Here is a 16,942-nt window from a genome sequence, read left to right on the forward strand (position 1 = left end):
CCTTATTTTTTAGTTTTTTTTTATTACAATAATAACCTCAAATGAAATTATTAAAAAGAATATCAATCAGTGTGTTTGGTTTCAATTTTCTAAAAATTGAGTTTTTTTGTTTTTTTTGTGTTTTTTTTTTTGTTTTTAGTAAATATTTTTAAAATTTTAAGCAATTTTTTTACTTTTTTAGGTGCACCTTACTTAAATGTATCTAAATAGTAAAATATTTGTGAAAAAATATTTTACAAATTTAATAAATACACAATACGAAAAATGTACTAAATTTTCATTTTATTTATTTTTTGTATTTTTAGTATTTAGTGAATTTTTTAAAGTTTTTTTCACAAATATTATACTTTTTAAGTGTATTTATGTTAAGTGTGTCTAGAAATTAAAAAATATATACTTAAATTATTAAATAAATTAATTGAAAACAAAAAAATACGAAAAATAAAAAAGTAAAATTTTCTGAAAAGTGTTTTCTAGAAACCAAAACCAAACAAGCTGAATAATTTTGGGACAGTCCACCTCACAATTTAGCCCATACACCCACTACATCATAAGTTAGGGTTTATAAGAGCACCCACCTCCATCACCACCTATCCACCTTTCCCAAATCGCACCTTCAAATCCTATCTACCCTTAAAACTTTGAAAACCCTTGGGCAGCAATATTCCAGCAATAACGGCGACAACTATTTGATTACCTACACTTCTCTAGCAATGATAATGAGTAAAAATTTTTCTGGCAAATACAACTCCATGAGACAAGAGGAGTATAACAATAAAAGCTCAGAGGAGATTCACAGCTTTGATAGTGTTTTTAGCTCAGAAGAGATTAGTCCTGTAAGGGTAAGTTTTTTGAAAAAATTGACAAAAATAATAAAAATTGTTCGTCATTTTTCAGGACTGAACTCCCAAACATATGACCGAAATTCAGGAACACAGGCCCGAACATTGTTTATTTGTTTGAGAACAGGTAATCGAACATTTCTTATTTGTTTGGAACAAATAACTGAATCTCGTGAAGATCGTAGAACCTATAAAAAGGAAATTTTGAATCAAAAAAAAAAATAAAAATCTTACGTTTATTTTTCTCAGGTCATAAACAAGTACGTGGAGATGAAATAGTAATCACTTTCGTGAATTTGTTAGGATTTTGTGCATTCATTTGAATGAATAGAATGTTTTTACAAGGATAATTTTGGTATTATTTGGGGAGAGAAAAGAAATTTTAAGAGTTTTAAAAGGGTGATTCTACTTACATCACTATTTAACCTTTTTACACCCTCCATTTCATTACACCACTAAAAAAAATGTAATTCTCATTATACCCCTAATATATTACCAAAACCAACCCTAAATTAACTATTTCATCTTTTTACACCACTAATTTTGGTAACACAATGTTGAATTACATTATCCCGGTGTTATGCTACTGGAAAAAATAGATTTCTCCAGTATTTTGTTGCTATACATTTATAGAGACATTTTTTTCCAAACAATGATTTTTTAATTTGTGGTGGGCCTGTTCGGTAATATAACGCTAATTAATTTGAATTACTCCACTGCCATGTTATCGGACAATATTTTTTTTCCCAGTATTATATTGCCGTCCAATTAGTTGACAACAAGAAATTAATTTGGGCCACTTGTGAAGTGCATGTTCAGTGATACATTATTATACAAATAGGATTACTTTAGTGTCATTTTGCCAAATTACAGTAGAGTTGTCTAGGCCCCACCGCTGTATATTGAAAGATTTACTTTTTCCTTGAAGCATCCAAAAAAAAATTCATAAATCAAACACGCATCCATAAAATCATACATAAAAAGTATCCATAAAATTATTCATAAAAACATCAAGTGTACGAATATCCATAAAGTATCCATAAAATCTGTCATTATTTGCATCCATCAATCAAATATATTATCACAATTCGTCTTGATAATTTGTAGGTAATTTTTCCTCCTTAATAGAAATAGACATTTACACTTTTTGGAGTCTGTCAACCTCAATCGTTCCCCCTTGATCTTCTTGTTGTCTCTATAGTAACTATTTTTTTTACAAGCAAGTGTAGATCTTGGTTTTCTGTCATTACCTTCTGTATCTGATGTCTTTATAACAATGACAAATTCAGTCTTCTTCCCAATGTCAGAAGCCCCTTTAATTAATGCTTCATAACTACTAAAAAATTAAATATAATAAATACATTTATACGTCAAATTATTAATAAAACTCAATACAAATTAAAAATAAGAAAAAATCGTATTCATAAAAAGAAAATTTCATCTGTAATGAATTCATGACTAGAGTCTACTAATATTGCAGTACTTACGTTGTTACAATAAGTATAATTATAATCATTCCAAGTAAAAATATAAAAAATATAAAAAAATAAAATTGAAAATACATGGTAATGAGAAGCATAACAAATTTTAAAAATTCGGTTTGAAATGTATCTTTTATTCGATAGTTAGTTACCAGACTTTTATTTTTTGTTCAACAATGTGATGCCGGGCTATTTTATTTTGTTAGATTTTGAACCACTGAACGAAAATCAAATATCAGTCTAGAAAAACGAAACAAAAACCTGTCAAATAAATAAAAAAAACCTCACAATTTCACTTTTTTTATGGTTCTTCACTACCGTTTCTTCATTCATTACTTTCTTTACTAATCAAAATACTGTGATTCTCACTTTTTGAAAAGAGATGGGTAAGAGAAAAGAAAAATTAAAAAAAGAAAAAGAGGGGTAGGGATTAAAGACCAAGAGGTGTAAGGAGATAACAAAATATATTTAATTTTAGTATTTTGTCCTTAAAGGTAATTTCACACATGGATAAAATTGGGAGGAAAAAAAAAACTCATATGAAGAATGTAAAAGGGTAAAGTAGTGGTGTAAGTAGAATCACCATTTTAAAATTCATGAGTAGGGGTCCAAAGAAATAGGGAGTTCGAAATAATTAATAGTATACTAATAGCAACACTCTTTATTTAATAATATTGTGATATGAAAAAAGGCCGAATTCATGCCGAGTAAACCTTCTTGTTGTGACAATTCTTAGTTCATGAGTTGCAAGAAATGATTTATGTAAACATAAACAAAGACTAAAGCAAATGTGGGATTAAGAAGGAGGTAGCTTCTAAATACGTTACTTAATTTCTTCTCCATACAATTGTTTAAATCAACACCATATTTGTTATGCTTTGATGATCCAAAACCATTAGAACATTGTGCTTTGACCATTTGCAATTTCATTTCAGTTGAGAGATATACATGTTCATTTTTTGATGGCATTGATTCCAATTCAACACTTCATCATCTTGATAATTGTTGAATGTGATTAGTATTATGGAATCTACTTAAGCAACCAACTAGTTATTATTCTATTCTAGAGTTCATGACTTCTAATCACAAATTATAATCCTTACAACATTATTAACAGGGTTGCCCTGTGTAAGGAGGAGCATCTTCTGCGACTATGCGATCTAGAGAGTTTCAAATGTACATAGTTTATATCAAATTCATGCCGACTAAATTACCACAAGTGCAAGAGACTGTTTTTGGGTTTCAGACCTGTGATGCAGACAATTAGGCTCCAAATCAACTGCAAATCGAGAGTTTTTGCTATCACCCTCATTAGTAAGCCTATATGGATCCAACTATACATATGAATCAGATCTACCTGGAAAAGATTTTGGGTTTGATATTCTCCGTTCCCTCAAAAAAGTCTCATGGAACGCTTGTTTAAGACAAAAATCACAAACCTCTTTGCCTTCACCTTAAAACCCAATCAAAGAAATTTCCTCCGTACCCAATACACTCTCAACTGCACAATCGCGCCTCGTGATTTTATTTCATTCAAGATTCCATCCACAGGTGTGCATTTGGGAGCAACATTCAAAAAGCGCGCTTCATGTTTTCCCAGATCAAAAGTACAAATAAAAATAAAAAAGCAGAATTCAGGGGGATATGTAGACATACTGATATGAAAGCATTATGTTCAGAAGAGTTCTTTAATTTGTAGAACAGCCGTATTGAGAGCAGAGACAGTACTATTTAATTGATGATATACATATGTATCATTCATACATCAGACTATAGTATAGGTAGGGTTCTCATTTCAGTCACAACCTAATTGAGTTGTAGACTGAGTTAATTCTCCATTGGGGTCAGTATAACATCTTGGATAGCTACAAGCTTCGCCCTCCCACCGTACTCTTCTGGTAGGGCTTCCTCACCAATGTCCCTGATGAACTCCCTCTTTTCATCTTCATTGCTTACAATCACAATCTGCATTAATTATGATATCACGCAAACTTGGCAATTCAGAAAGAATAAGCTCAAAAGCAAAGAATCTCCATGTTTAGTTTGAAGATTTGCTGATTATATTAGAAAATCCTCAATTGTATATTTCAATATCAGTACCTGAATTGAATCAAATACCATTCCAGCCATAACTTGTATGTTTATTGCATAATTTTTTCTTTTCAACGTGCAGGGGATTTTGGGAAGCTCCCTATTTTTTAATGTTCTATCTAAAGAAATACACATATTATATTGAAATTTGGCCAAAATTTTGCAAAAAGATGGTTTGAACTCATATCAGAACATCAAATACCCTTTTAAGGAAAATAAATGTTGAAATTGACTGATCAAATAATGGAACTTAAAATTGCATCTTGAAACCAAATCACCACATAACATGGTGTGTATTCTAAAAGGGCATATTCACTGACAATATGCTTCCTGATTTTCTTTCTTCGTTCTCTTCCTTATTTTATTTTATTTTGTTCGCTCAATGTCTACTATCATTTAGCAACACTACCTCGCTGTTTTATGGATCCATGAATCTACTCAACATTTTAAAATTATTGTGATTGTTTCTCAAAAGTCTTTAAGTTTCTGCATAATAGCTAAGGAGGTTACTTATATAATTGTATTTTGAGAAGTACACATACCTTTTCTAGAGTTGCTTTCTCAAGGAAGTAGGAAACCATTCTCCAAACACTCACAAAGAACCCGGGCATATTTAATAGGTAACACTTCGCTAAGCGCTCAGGGTAGTATGCCTACATGAATAGAAAACGTAAGCATGTAAATGAAAAAAAGAGAGCAGCTGTTAGCAGAATAATATTATACAATTAAGGAGGCATGCCCGTGTTTTGATAGAGCACAATTGAGTTGGTTTTGAAATTCAGTGCCAAGACTAAACATGTAACATCTGATGTTAATATCAGTTGAACTTGATAATCAATTAGCCTTAGAAAATAATGCAGAAAGACCTTAGGAAGCATGTGGAAGTTGCAAAATTAATAAACTCTCCGTACTAATTTATCAAATCCAACATGCACACATGCATAACTGATCAAGGAGCAAGCAAAGGTTGTACAATATCATAGAAAGAACATTAAATCTTCAGTTAACAAGCATCTCTTAATCCCTTTCTTATGAATTTGCCTATACCCCTATATAATTCTTGCATTTCCATATGTGACATTGCTTCACTATCTTTACTTGTTTTAATTTGCACTAATGAATTTTTGAGTGGATAGAACATTCAATTAACAAGCATTTTCTTTGTGTCTCATAACATACATTGAAAAGATTAAGTTGGCTAATAAGGAGGTCAAGAAAGTAGTGAGAGAGACTAAGTTGAAAGTTTATGATGACCTATACACTAGACTAGATAGTAAGGAGGGAGAGAAGAGAGTATCCAAACTTGCTAAGATACAGGAGAGGAAAACAAGAGATTTTAATCAAGTAAAGTGCATCAAGAGTGAAGATTCTAAGGTATTGGTGAAGGATGATGAGATTAAAGAAAGATGGAAGAATTATTTTGAGAAACTGTTAAATGAGGAACATGGAAGTACGACAATAGGGGAAGAAATAATCAGTAATACGATAAACCAAGACTATAGGTTCTATCGCAGGATTAGGAACTTTGAAGTGGAGATTGCACTTAAGAAGATGAAATCAAATAAGGCTTTAGGACCTGATGATATCCCTATTGAAACTTGGAAGTGTTTGGGTAAAAAGGGAGTTGCTTGGTTGACTAGGGTGTTTAGCAAAATTTTGTTGACTAGGAACATGCCACATGAGTGGAGGAAGAGTATTTTAGTGCCAATCTATAAGAATAAAGATGATGTCCAGAACTGTAACAATTATAGAGGAATTAAGCTAATGTGTCATATAATGAAAGTGTGGGAGAGGATGATGGAACGCCGATTGCGAGACATAACAGAGGTGTCAGAGAATCAATTTAGGTTTATGCCTGGTAGGTCAACAATGGAAGCGATCTATCTTTTGAGGAGAGTAATAGAAAAGTATAAAGAAAAGAAAAGAGACATTCATATGGTGTTTATCGACCTTGAGAAAGCATATGATAGAGTGCCCCGAGATATAATATGGTGGGCGTTAGAGAAGAAAGGGGTGACAAAAGGCTACATTGACGTGATTAGGGACATGTATGAAGGGGTGGTGACCACTATTAGATTGCCAGCTAGAGAAACAAATGAATTTCCTGTCACTGTAGGGTTACACCAAGGATCTACCTTAAGTCCTTATCTTTTTGCTTTAGTTATGGACGAGTTGACGATAAATATTAAGGATGACGTGCCATGGTGTATGCTTTTTGCAGACGATATTGTGTTAGTGGATGAGACTAGAGAAGGAGTTAACACAAAGTTGGAGATTTGGAGAAAAACTCTTAAATCTAAAGGATTTCGGATAAGCAGAACTAAGACAGAGTACATAGAGTGTAAATTTAGTAACAGTAACAATGAAAGCAGAGGAGAAGTGAAGATTGAGAACCAAGAACTGCCTAAGAGTGAACATTTTCATTATTTAGGGTCGATTATCACAACAGCGGGAGAGATTAATGCAGATGTGGCCCATAGGATTAAGGTGGGATGGTGTAAGTAGAGAAATGCGTCTGGGGTATTGTGCGATAAATGAATACCCACTAGACTAAAAGGTAAGTTTTATAGAACGGCTATTAGACCAGCTATGTTGTGTGGGACGAAGTGTTGGGCAACCAAGAAACAACATCCAGATAAGATGAGTGTGGCTGAGATGAGGATGCTAAGGTGGATGTGTGATAAGACTAGACAGGACAGGATTAGGAAGGAGTGTATTTGGGAATGGGTAGGAGTAGCACCGATAGAAGATAAGTTAAGAGAGAATCGTTTGAAATGGTTTGGTCATATTCAACGGAGACCAACAGAGGCAGTAGTGAAGAGATGCGATGCTGTAACTCTAGATGGAAGTGTTAGGGGACGGGGTAGGCCTAGATTAACGTTGACTAGCGTTATAAATAGAGATATGAATTTACTTAATTTGACTAATGAAATGGCCTTTGATAGGGCCGCGTGGAGAAGAAGGATTCATGTAGCCGACCCCATTTGATGGGACTTAAGGCTTGGTTTGGTTTGGTTTGGTAGCACTGCTAAAATGGTATGGCTTATGTGTTTATGGCTATTTCTCATGGCACCAACTCCTTGTGTTTGGACTAGGAGTTGTATGCAATTAGGTCCTAGAAGGCTGGGCTAACAAAAAGCAAATGGATTGTGACCATATTTTCACATTACTATCAGATAGAATTACTGCTGAATAATTGCTTACTATTGAAGAACACTGACACCATTGCTGAAGTCATGGTTAGAAGGTCAAAACATTTTAGACACATGTGGATTCTTGAATTTTTTTTTTTTGGTATAGTTTCCAAATTCACAATAAGGATAGGCAATTAAAGGGCTAATTGGTTATTGATATTTAGATTAGAAATAAAGCTCCAGGTCTAAATCAGATGACACTTGTTTTCTCTCAACAGTGTTTGGATGTGGTGAGGGAGGAGACCTGGGGATGTTCAGAGTGGTCCATGAATTATGCTAGTTTGAAAAGAGTCATTGTATTGTTTACTGCTTTGATTCGAAAGAAAGGGGATGCGTAGTATATTCCTGATTTTAAGCCTATTAGCCCGTTGGATGGAGTTTAGGCGGGTTGTACAAATTTTTAGCCAAAGTTCTACCCGTTCACTTTAAGGATGTGTTGCCTACGGTGGTGTCAAAATCTTAGAATACTTTTGTAGAAGGTAGACAAATTTTAGATACAGCTTTGGTGGCTAATAGGGGGTAGACTCTAGGGCAATACGTGGGAGACCTGCACTCGTTTGTAAGTTGGACATTGAGAAAGCTTATGAGCATGTTAAATGGGATTTTCCGATATACAGTTTGGAGCAGATTGGATTCGGGTACAAATGGAGGGATTAGATCAAATTTTCTCTCCACTACTAAATTTTCTATTTCAATTAATGGTTCTCCAACCTACTGTCAATAGGACCTCTTCTCTCCTTTGCTTTTTATCTCTGAGTACGGAGGTCCTTGTCTCAGATTGTCCCCTTTACCTTTCATCTTGGAAACCCTAGGAGATTCTAGGCCAGACCAGGGTGAAGACTTCAGCGTGTCCTTTCCCAATTCCGGTTTTGTGGGCACTCAAAAAGAATCTTTGCCAAAATTTTAAGAACAATTGTGTACAAGCAAATTAGTTATAAAAAAAAAAAAAATTTGCGTACAAGCAACCATTTTATCCTGTTCCTAACATCTTGTACCACCCTAGTAAGTCTCTTATCAATTTCCATATACAAAAAAGTTTAAATAATGATAAAGATTTACCTGTAAGAATTGAAAACCAGTTATTAACGCTCGAGCATCAATGTTTTTGTAAGTAATTTGTTGCAGATCAAGAACTCCAATCAACTTCTCATTCCCTATTTCTCTTCCTTTGAAAGAACTGAAAATAAGCACAAGAAATCAACGTGAGAATGAAACTCCAGTTCTTGCTCAAAGAAAATTAGAACCGATAACAAAGCAAAAGTTATTGGCAACCTTTATATACACTAGAAATACATGACATGCCTTGGACATAACTAACTTTAATGAACTGCCCATGTAATGGTAAACAACGGAATAATCTTTGTGATAGATACGCCGAGTTTGAGGAAAAATAGGCTTTTTTTTTTTGAAGAATTTCCTAAGCCAGATGGCAGGTTTCATGAAATAGGATGAGAGAGAGAGAGAGATCAAACAATATACCAAAAAGAAAGAAAGAATATAAACTGAAATATATGAAAATTAAGACACCACCATGCAAAAAGTATTTTGAAAAAGGAATAAGATATTTTCATGCTAAGCTCTGAACCAGCTAGAAACGTAAGGTAGCAATCACAGAAATCAATAAAAAATTAAGTCATATGCATTCCAAACTGAATGGAGAAGTAAGGCTGAAACTGATTTATGGCATTTATAAAGTGTTGTTTTCAGAAAGAAAAGCACTGTCCTCTCTGAGGGCAAGTTTGGCAACAACCTAAAATAGCCAAAAAGCTAAAAAGCCACTACCAAAAAATCAATTATTCTCTCTATTTTTCTACACGTCTTTTCATAAAAGTCATAAGGCCAACTGAAATAGTGAGTTCCCAAAACAACAATCTGAGTTCCCTAACAACTATTTCACATCTTTCCTATTTTATTACATGTCACGGCCAAGGCGTGTTTGGAAATAATATGTGTGTGTGTGTATGGTGTGTGTGTCATTCATTTGTATGCATGGTTGCATGCATGCATGCAGTTTTAAGAAAGCAAATGCTGTGAGAAAGGATTATATTCCATTCTTGCTTATTATCTTTCTCAATTAAATGAGAACTATATATTTATTGTTGCAATTACATCAGCAATTGTTATATCACACCAGCAAGAATATTACATTCAACAACCGCTGTCACTAAGTTTTATAGCACTTGAATCATCATACAATAGTTAAGAAGATACCTTGCAATTGTTTTGTCCAGCAGATGAACCACAAATTCTGCACCAAGAGGAAAAAGAAAGTGAATCAGATGTTCACTAGATGGTTACTTGCTTGGCAAAACAATGAAATGGATCCAAAAGAGTTTGCACTATTCTTCATTCGTTGACTTTCAGATTCTCTGATTGGACCCAAAGTAAACAAATAAAAATGCTTTCAGGTTCCTTGATTGATTAGAGCACTGCATTGGTTCTTGTAGGTTGGCTCAACAACATAAATATAAAGGTGATTCACCAATTATGCAGCATTTGAGGACTACACTGATGAAACCCAATCATCAAGTCAAACATGTTTTCTATAACCCTAAATAGCCTAACCTAATGTATTAGAATTTAATTTAATTTTTAAAATAATAATTATTATGTATAAAGTGCAACTAGTTCATTAGTTGAAACTCGGCCTATCAACTTTGAGGTTGTGAGTTCGAACTTGATGGCAGCTACTTTGTGCAAACAACACCAAATGTTAGGGCTGTATTTCATCTACCCGTCTCACAGCTCATCCACATGTTATGGTTCAGTTTTGTCAGTTTGGTGTACAGGACACAAGGTTTTAAAGTGTTTTATAAAAACTTGTAGAATCCCACATTGGGAATAAATGAAAAAAAAAAAAAAAAATATGTGAGATTTGTTCTATAAATGCCTCCCTCCCTCCCTAATATTTATTACAAAACATGTATAATATTATTATTAGTCATTTACCTTCTAATGCTAAAAAAAATTAAAATATAAAAATATTCAAATATAACATTTTGATCAATTCGGTTTGCATTGGTGTAAATTTTTTTAAAACTGAAATAGACTGTACATTATGAAAAACATACCTAAATTTCGGTCTTGCGCGGTCGGTTTGGTTTCATCAGTTTTTCTTATGCCCCTAATTGTTAGACCATTCAGGCCTTGCTAGGGAACTTGGCTTTTTGGCTAAAAAAACCAAAATGCTTAAAGAAAGGCCAAAAAGCCACACAAAAAAAAAAAAAGAGTAAATCATATACACCAGTCATTCACGTTTTCCCATAAAACTTTAAAAAAAAAAATTCATACCCAAGCAAACACATTAACTTTAAGAAGCAGCTTCCCTAACCCAGGCCAAATAGTAAATTTTTGCATTTGTGGTACATGTTTCCCAGCATTACTTGCTCATTTTGCACATGGGAGGAATTTCATAGATATTGGGACTAGATAATCTAAAATCTAATAATCGATCACACCAAAGTAATAAAAGAATATATAGATACATGAATGAAGGAAATGCACTGAAGTTCATTGATTTTATCTTTTGTTTAATTAAAGATGCGAAGATTTAATGATGGAAAATAATAATTGCTAAAACCAGGAAAAATATTTTTCATGATAATGTTGATTCCTCACATGCCAAAATCAGAAAATGAAGCAGCTCATACCCATTCAAAATGATTATAAAACTATAATGAATAATCTTCACAACAATGTTTAGTTTTGACTTCTATTGTCTAATAAAGAATAATGATAAAATTATTTTATGACAACAATAAAGAAAATAAGTAAACAAAAAGGCATGACATTGAATTTAATATACAAGAAAACAAGCAACACATGCATAAACATGTCATGTTGCTTATGTCTGATGCAATTTTGTGGCAAATAGAAACAATGTTAGGCCCACCTAACCCACAAACAATAGCCTCTTCCTTGCTGTTTCCACAGTCCAAAGTTTTGTCGGATTGGTGATTCCTTACCATTAGATAAGAGCATTATATCAAAAATGTCTCCAATCCATCATTTTATATTAAAGAAATGTCATAATCCTGGCACTTTCGATAAAATTATAGGAGGATTATCTGCACCAAAAGGCTGTGGCGAAAACCGACTGTGGCCCTTTAACAGGACCTTTTTTTTTAGATAAGTAATACTCCTAAAGCTCACATAAATTAAAGAACCATAGGTGGAAATTGTCTAAACAATGCGAGCCCAACACTCTTGGAAAGACAATTGAATGGCCCCATGATAGCAAGTCAACTACACCGTGCCTATCGATAAGTTCCAACTAGTCCAAATCACATGGACTTTTAATGAAGCACTTTCTTAGGGAAAACCCATAAGCATCATTCTACCAATTAAACAAGAATCTTACACTCTATTTGGATGATTGTGGTCTCTCATAAAGAAAAGAAATAATTGTGTTTTTTCACTATAATATTTAGATAGGTAAGAAAGCTGATTATGTGATACAGGAATATGAGTGAAATTTTCTTTTCTATCTTTGTATTTTAATGGACAATCTTGGTATTATATAAACTATAAAACTAATCGTGTTATTTCGCACCAAATCTCATCACTTATAGAGATGAAACCTATAAAAGAAGAGAGTTCCATTTCACATACTTTCTCACCATTCTTCACCTACTTATAAATAGTACTTTTTCTCTTTGATTTCTTATCATTTCTCACCAAATCACTCGATCCAAACGGAGTCTTATTCATCAAATCCAAAACTAACAATAATCAAGATTAACATTAATTAGACAATGAGTGATCCAAAAACTTACTCTTGAATTGAAGTTGATCCTTCGAAGGAAAATGTTTCCTTGATTTCACAACCATAACTGGGTACCCATCTTTGGATAAACCTTGTAAGTAAATCTTTCGAGCTTCCAATTCATCCTGAACTTCGGAGTCCGGGATGAACCCTAAAGGCACCAATGCAGCCCTCCATTTCTTCCACTGAACAAACATCTTTGCTGCCTTGTCTGGGTCCATTGTTCTTGCAATCAAGAATCTCATCAGCGTTGGGTCTCCATAATTCTATAACCCAATACCATAACAGTTTCAAGGGACTGAACTGAGCATTGATTGACTATGCATAGCAATATCACGAACATATTAATACATATATAAATATATACAGTATTGTGACTTACCTGAGTGGAAGACCCTAGCTTTTCAACTGATTTTCTCATCTGGGTCAGTGCAATTTCCCTGCTTTCGTCCATTTGGGGTTTTGGGTAAGAACAGTTAAGCTTGATTTTCTATTAAAAAATGAATTTGAGCTAAAGATAAATCATTGAGAAAAAATAAAGAACCCCATTTCTCAGGAAGGTTAAGAGTGAGAGGTCCAAAGAGAATTGAAGAGTGAAAAGTTGGGAAAGATGAGAGAAAAGTCAGAAAGGGAGAAAATAAAGGATTGCGTTGTGTGAACGGAGTACATGAGCAGAAAATGAGAAGAGGACAATGAGTGATTTGGCTTTTTCTTTCAAAAACAAATTATAAGAATATACTCATTTTTTAATAATTTGGGCAGTCAGTCTTGTCCACTGTAAGGCTAAGTTTGGTAACTCTATAATAATTTATTTTTTTATTTTATTTTATTTTTTTTATTATATTATTTTTTTATTTTTTTTATAAAAAAATAAAAAATATATTTATATAAGTCATTCCAAACAATTCTTAAATTTATTGTGAATTGATTTAATAGTTTAAATTATATATTTTATAAATTTTTTTAAAAAAGATTATGCGTATGAAAAAATAATTTTATCAACATCAGGATTTACTCGATCCTATTCACATTTGTTTGCAAAATAATGCTTCAAAATTATGTTGTTCATAATCTATTTTTCAAACAAATATGATCTAATTAAATAATTCTTGATATTCAATTAATATAATTTTATAAAATAAATAATTTAAATTATCAAGATAAACTCAACATAAATTTACATTAAGTCAAAATAAATTGTCTAGTTGAAATATTTAGCTGAGAGAATCTAGTCCCATTTGTTATAATATCATACTGAATAAAATCACATCTTAAAATCACTATTTTATTAGCTTCTGTTTGGGAAGTGAGTCGACTTTTTTATTTTTTTGATTATTTTTAACCTGGACTAAAAAGCTTAGTTTGGGAAAGATTTTTGGACTTTTTTTACTTTTTTTGTGAGAGAAAAGTGTAACGATTATGGATTTGATGTGATATTTTGTTTATTGTGACTAAAATAGTTTATTTTATTTTTTGTGTCTAAAATAACCAAAAAAACCTGAAAACCTTCTTCCCAAACGATATTTTATATTTTAGCTGATCAAATTCAGATCAAATTATACTGACATAAGTTCATTTTTTTATCACGTGAAATGACGAGAGAACGAAAGTTAATACTTTATTCATAAAGTAAAATTATGGGTTTCAATATGCAATTTTATTTCAAAGTAAAAGCTACTCAACTATTATACAAATAATGAAATCACATGTTGAATTTGTAATCTCAAATTTTCTTATATGAAATTAAAAGTTCAACTTCATCATGGACTTCGTTTGGGAACAGATTTTTTTAGTAATTTTTTGACTAAAATGTGATATAAAAAAAATTAATATATTTGGGATGACTTTTTGACTTTTTACGAAAAGATGTGCAAAAAGTAAAAAAAAAAGGAATTTTTTGACTTTTTTGTATAAATTGTTGACCTTTTATTTTTTTTAATAATTTTTTACTTTTTGACTAAAATAGACATTTGTCAAACGAGTTGTTAAAACAAAAGTGCCTAACTCAAATGAATGGTTTTACATTTGAAATTGCTGGATAGCTGACCATTTTGAGCATGTTTTCTATCCTTGTTTTTAAGTTGAAATTTAATAATTTTTAAGAAGTTTTGAAAGTTCCTTTTATCTAATTTTAGAATAAAGTTTTTGTCATTTTATCTAAATTATTGGAAAATTTGTTCAAAAGTCCTTTAATATGATTTGATAATGGAAAAGGACACACTATCAATTCTTAATTGATAAGGTCTTCAATTTTAAAATTCTAATGAACGAAGCCAGTAAATTTATTATGTGTAATATTAACAACAAAAAAATGCCTACGATGGAGCTTTTTTTCAGTATTAAGACCCGTTTGAGGACTTATTTTTTTAGTCAAAAAATTAAAAAAATTATCTTTTTAGCCAAAAAGTCAACAACTCATACAAAAAAGTCAAAGATTCTCTTTTCTCTCTATTTTTTGCACATCTTTTCGTAATTAGTCAAAAAATCATCCCAAACATATAAGGTTTTTTTATCTACTTTTTTAGCCAAATAGTTAAAAAGTTACTAAATTAGTTTGTTCCCAAACGATGCCTAATTATTGATATTATTTTCTCAAGCTAATTTAATATCAAACTATTAGTTTAAAGTCATATGTGTGTGATAATGTCTGTATACATAGATCTATCAACCCCATTTCGTAGCTCGAAATGGCGTAAGTCGAAAGGTCCGAATTGCTTTGTACACCCACCTCTTTTCTTTGTACACCCACCCTCCCGCCCTCTATTCATCCCCTCCCTCTGGAAAACTCGCACACACACACACACAGCTTCGTTCATCCCCTTCCTTTGGTGTCATTTTTTTTTTTTTTTTCAGAAGAAGTAGAAAATCAGAGGAGGAGGAAGAAAGGAAGAGGGGGAGGACTGGAGGGGGCCCAATTATTAGGGCTGGAGGCGGAAGCGGGGGGCGGAGGCACGATCGGAGCGGAGGAGACGAGCTGCGAGCTGCGATGGCGGGCGGAGACGACGAGCTCCTCGCGGCGAAGGCACTGGCCCTTTCTCTCCTCTCTCTTTCTCCCTCTCTCCTCCTCTTCCCCTCTGTTCTCCTGTGTTCAACGAAGTTCAACGAAGAAGAAAAAAAAAATCGCAAAACGACGTGATTTTCAAATTTCGGGCCATTCGACCCTCGCCCATTTCGAGCTACCACTTATTTTTCTAGATTTATTATCTTAAAGTTAATTTTTGTAATGGATCTATCATATCAATTCTACTTTAACCACTTTTTTTTTTCCCATAAACAATCTATTAATTTAAGCAAACATGCCCACCGTATTGTTGTTTTTTAAATATTTTATATCCCCAACTCTTTGATAACCCTTTTGTAAATAGTTTATCTTTCAAGTTGTAAGTCTTACTGACGAAGGGCATCTTTAAATAAGAATTATTTACTGGACAGGCTGGGCAGCCGCGAAGGAGTTGATTATTCTTCTTGCTAGACAGGCTGGGCAGCTTGTATCATCAATCTTAAATTTTTTCCTATACATTTTATTTATATAATTTTTTATTACATATTTTTTTATAAAAAATAAAAAATTAATTTATTTAAAACACCCCAAATACCTTTTATTATATATATATATTGCACATGCTAGACCAGACATCTTTGATGAAGCATGTGATAACTTGATGGAGAAATAAATTGACTTAGTCGTATATGACTTGAAAGTCTAACAACTTCAATTATTTGATTGCTGAAATTGTCAAAAAGTTCATACTAGGCTCCAAAGTTAGGAGAGGTTCATTGATACTCTTGGATATTCTTATAGCCTAAAATTTATAAAAATTTAAGTTTTAGAGTAAATAATAATAATAATAATAATAATAATAATAGTAAAATAATTCGTGATAAATGGAATCTCGAGCTCAGTCTTCAATTTTAAGTTCAATGTTCACTTTTCAGTTCCATCTCTTTCTCTCTCATTCTTATCCTCTGGCCCATTTTGAGAACATAAGTTAAAAAGTTAAAAATAAACTTTTAAAATCTATTTTAAACTACATTATCTCTTATATAAAATAAAAAAAAAAAACTTAAAAAATTACAAAATCAATTTTTAACTGTCTTTCTAAAACACCTCTACGTTGAGTGTTCCTGTTTTTTCTTTTCCTTTTTGTTCTTGTTCTTGTTCTTGTTCTTCTTTTAATTTGTTTTTTCTTTTTCTTTTTTTGGTTCTCTCTCTTAAACAATTTTTTTCAAAACTTCTTCTTTTGTTTCAATTATTATTATTATTTTTTATTTTTTTTTTAAGGATGAACAATCACAATATATTAAACATTTAGGTCAAGTTTGGGGTATGTAAAAAAAGTCAAAAAGTAAAAAAAAAAGTTAACACTATTTACCAAAAGTCAACAATTACAGCCGCACAACTCTCAATCTTAATTTTTTTCTACAAACCAATTTTTACAATTTTTTATTACACATTTTTTCATGAAAAGTCAAAAAGTTAACCCAAATATCTATATTTTTTTCCTTAACTTTTTAGTCTAAAAAGACAAAAAATACACTTATTTATAACACCCAAAACAACCCCTAATC

General features: G+C 32.1%; 1 protein-coding gene across 1 annotated transcript; it reads right to left on the minus strand.

The window, feature by feature from the left end:
• Positions 1–3,968: 3,968 nt before the first annotated feature.
• Positions 3,969–13,143, minus strand: LOC114272837 (Sec14p-like phosphatidylinositol transfer family protein). The gene is made up of 6 exons (XM_028214537.2): positions 12,756–13,143; positions 12,384–12,639; positions 9,820–9,856; positions 8,668–8,785; positions 4,957–5,067; positions 3,969–4,288 (listed from the first exon to the last, which is right to left on the minus strand). Exons 1-6 carry the CDS (start codon positions 12,825–12,827, stop codon positions 4,151–4,153), a joined length of 732 nt encoding a protein of 243 aa, XP_028070338.2. The 5' UTR covers positions 12,828–13,143; the 3' UTR covers positions 3,969–4,150.
• Positions 13,144–16,942: the final 3,799 nt, after the last annotated feature.

The sequence above is a fragment of the Camellia sinensis genome, chromosome 5, assembly GCF_055761805.1.
Source record: "Camellia sinensis isolate YWXY chromosome 5, ASM5576180v1, whole genome shotgun sequence".
NCBI lineage: Eukaryota > Viridiplantae > Streptophyta > Magnoliopsida > Ericales > Theaceae > Camellia > Camellia sinensis.

What these genes read in the sequence shown, in the direction of transcription:
- LOC114272837 (XM_028214537.2), bottom strand. Translation starts at nt 12,827, where the DNA reads ATGGACGAAAGCAGGGAAATTGCACTGACCCAGATGAGAAAATCAGTT. An exon ending in CTGGACAAAACAATTGCAAG is followed by an intron (nt 8,786 to 9,819) that starts GTATCTTCTTAA and finishes GCTTATTTTCAG; the next exon opens with TTCTTTCAAAGGAAGAGAAA. An exon ending in CTGGTTTTCAATTCTTACAG is followed by an intron (nt 5,068 to 8,667) that starts GTAAATCTTTAT and finishes CTATTCATGTAG; the next exon opens with GCATACTACCCTGAGCGCTT.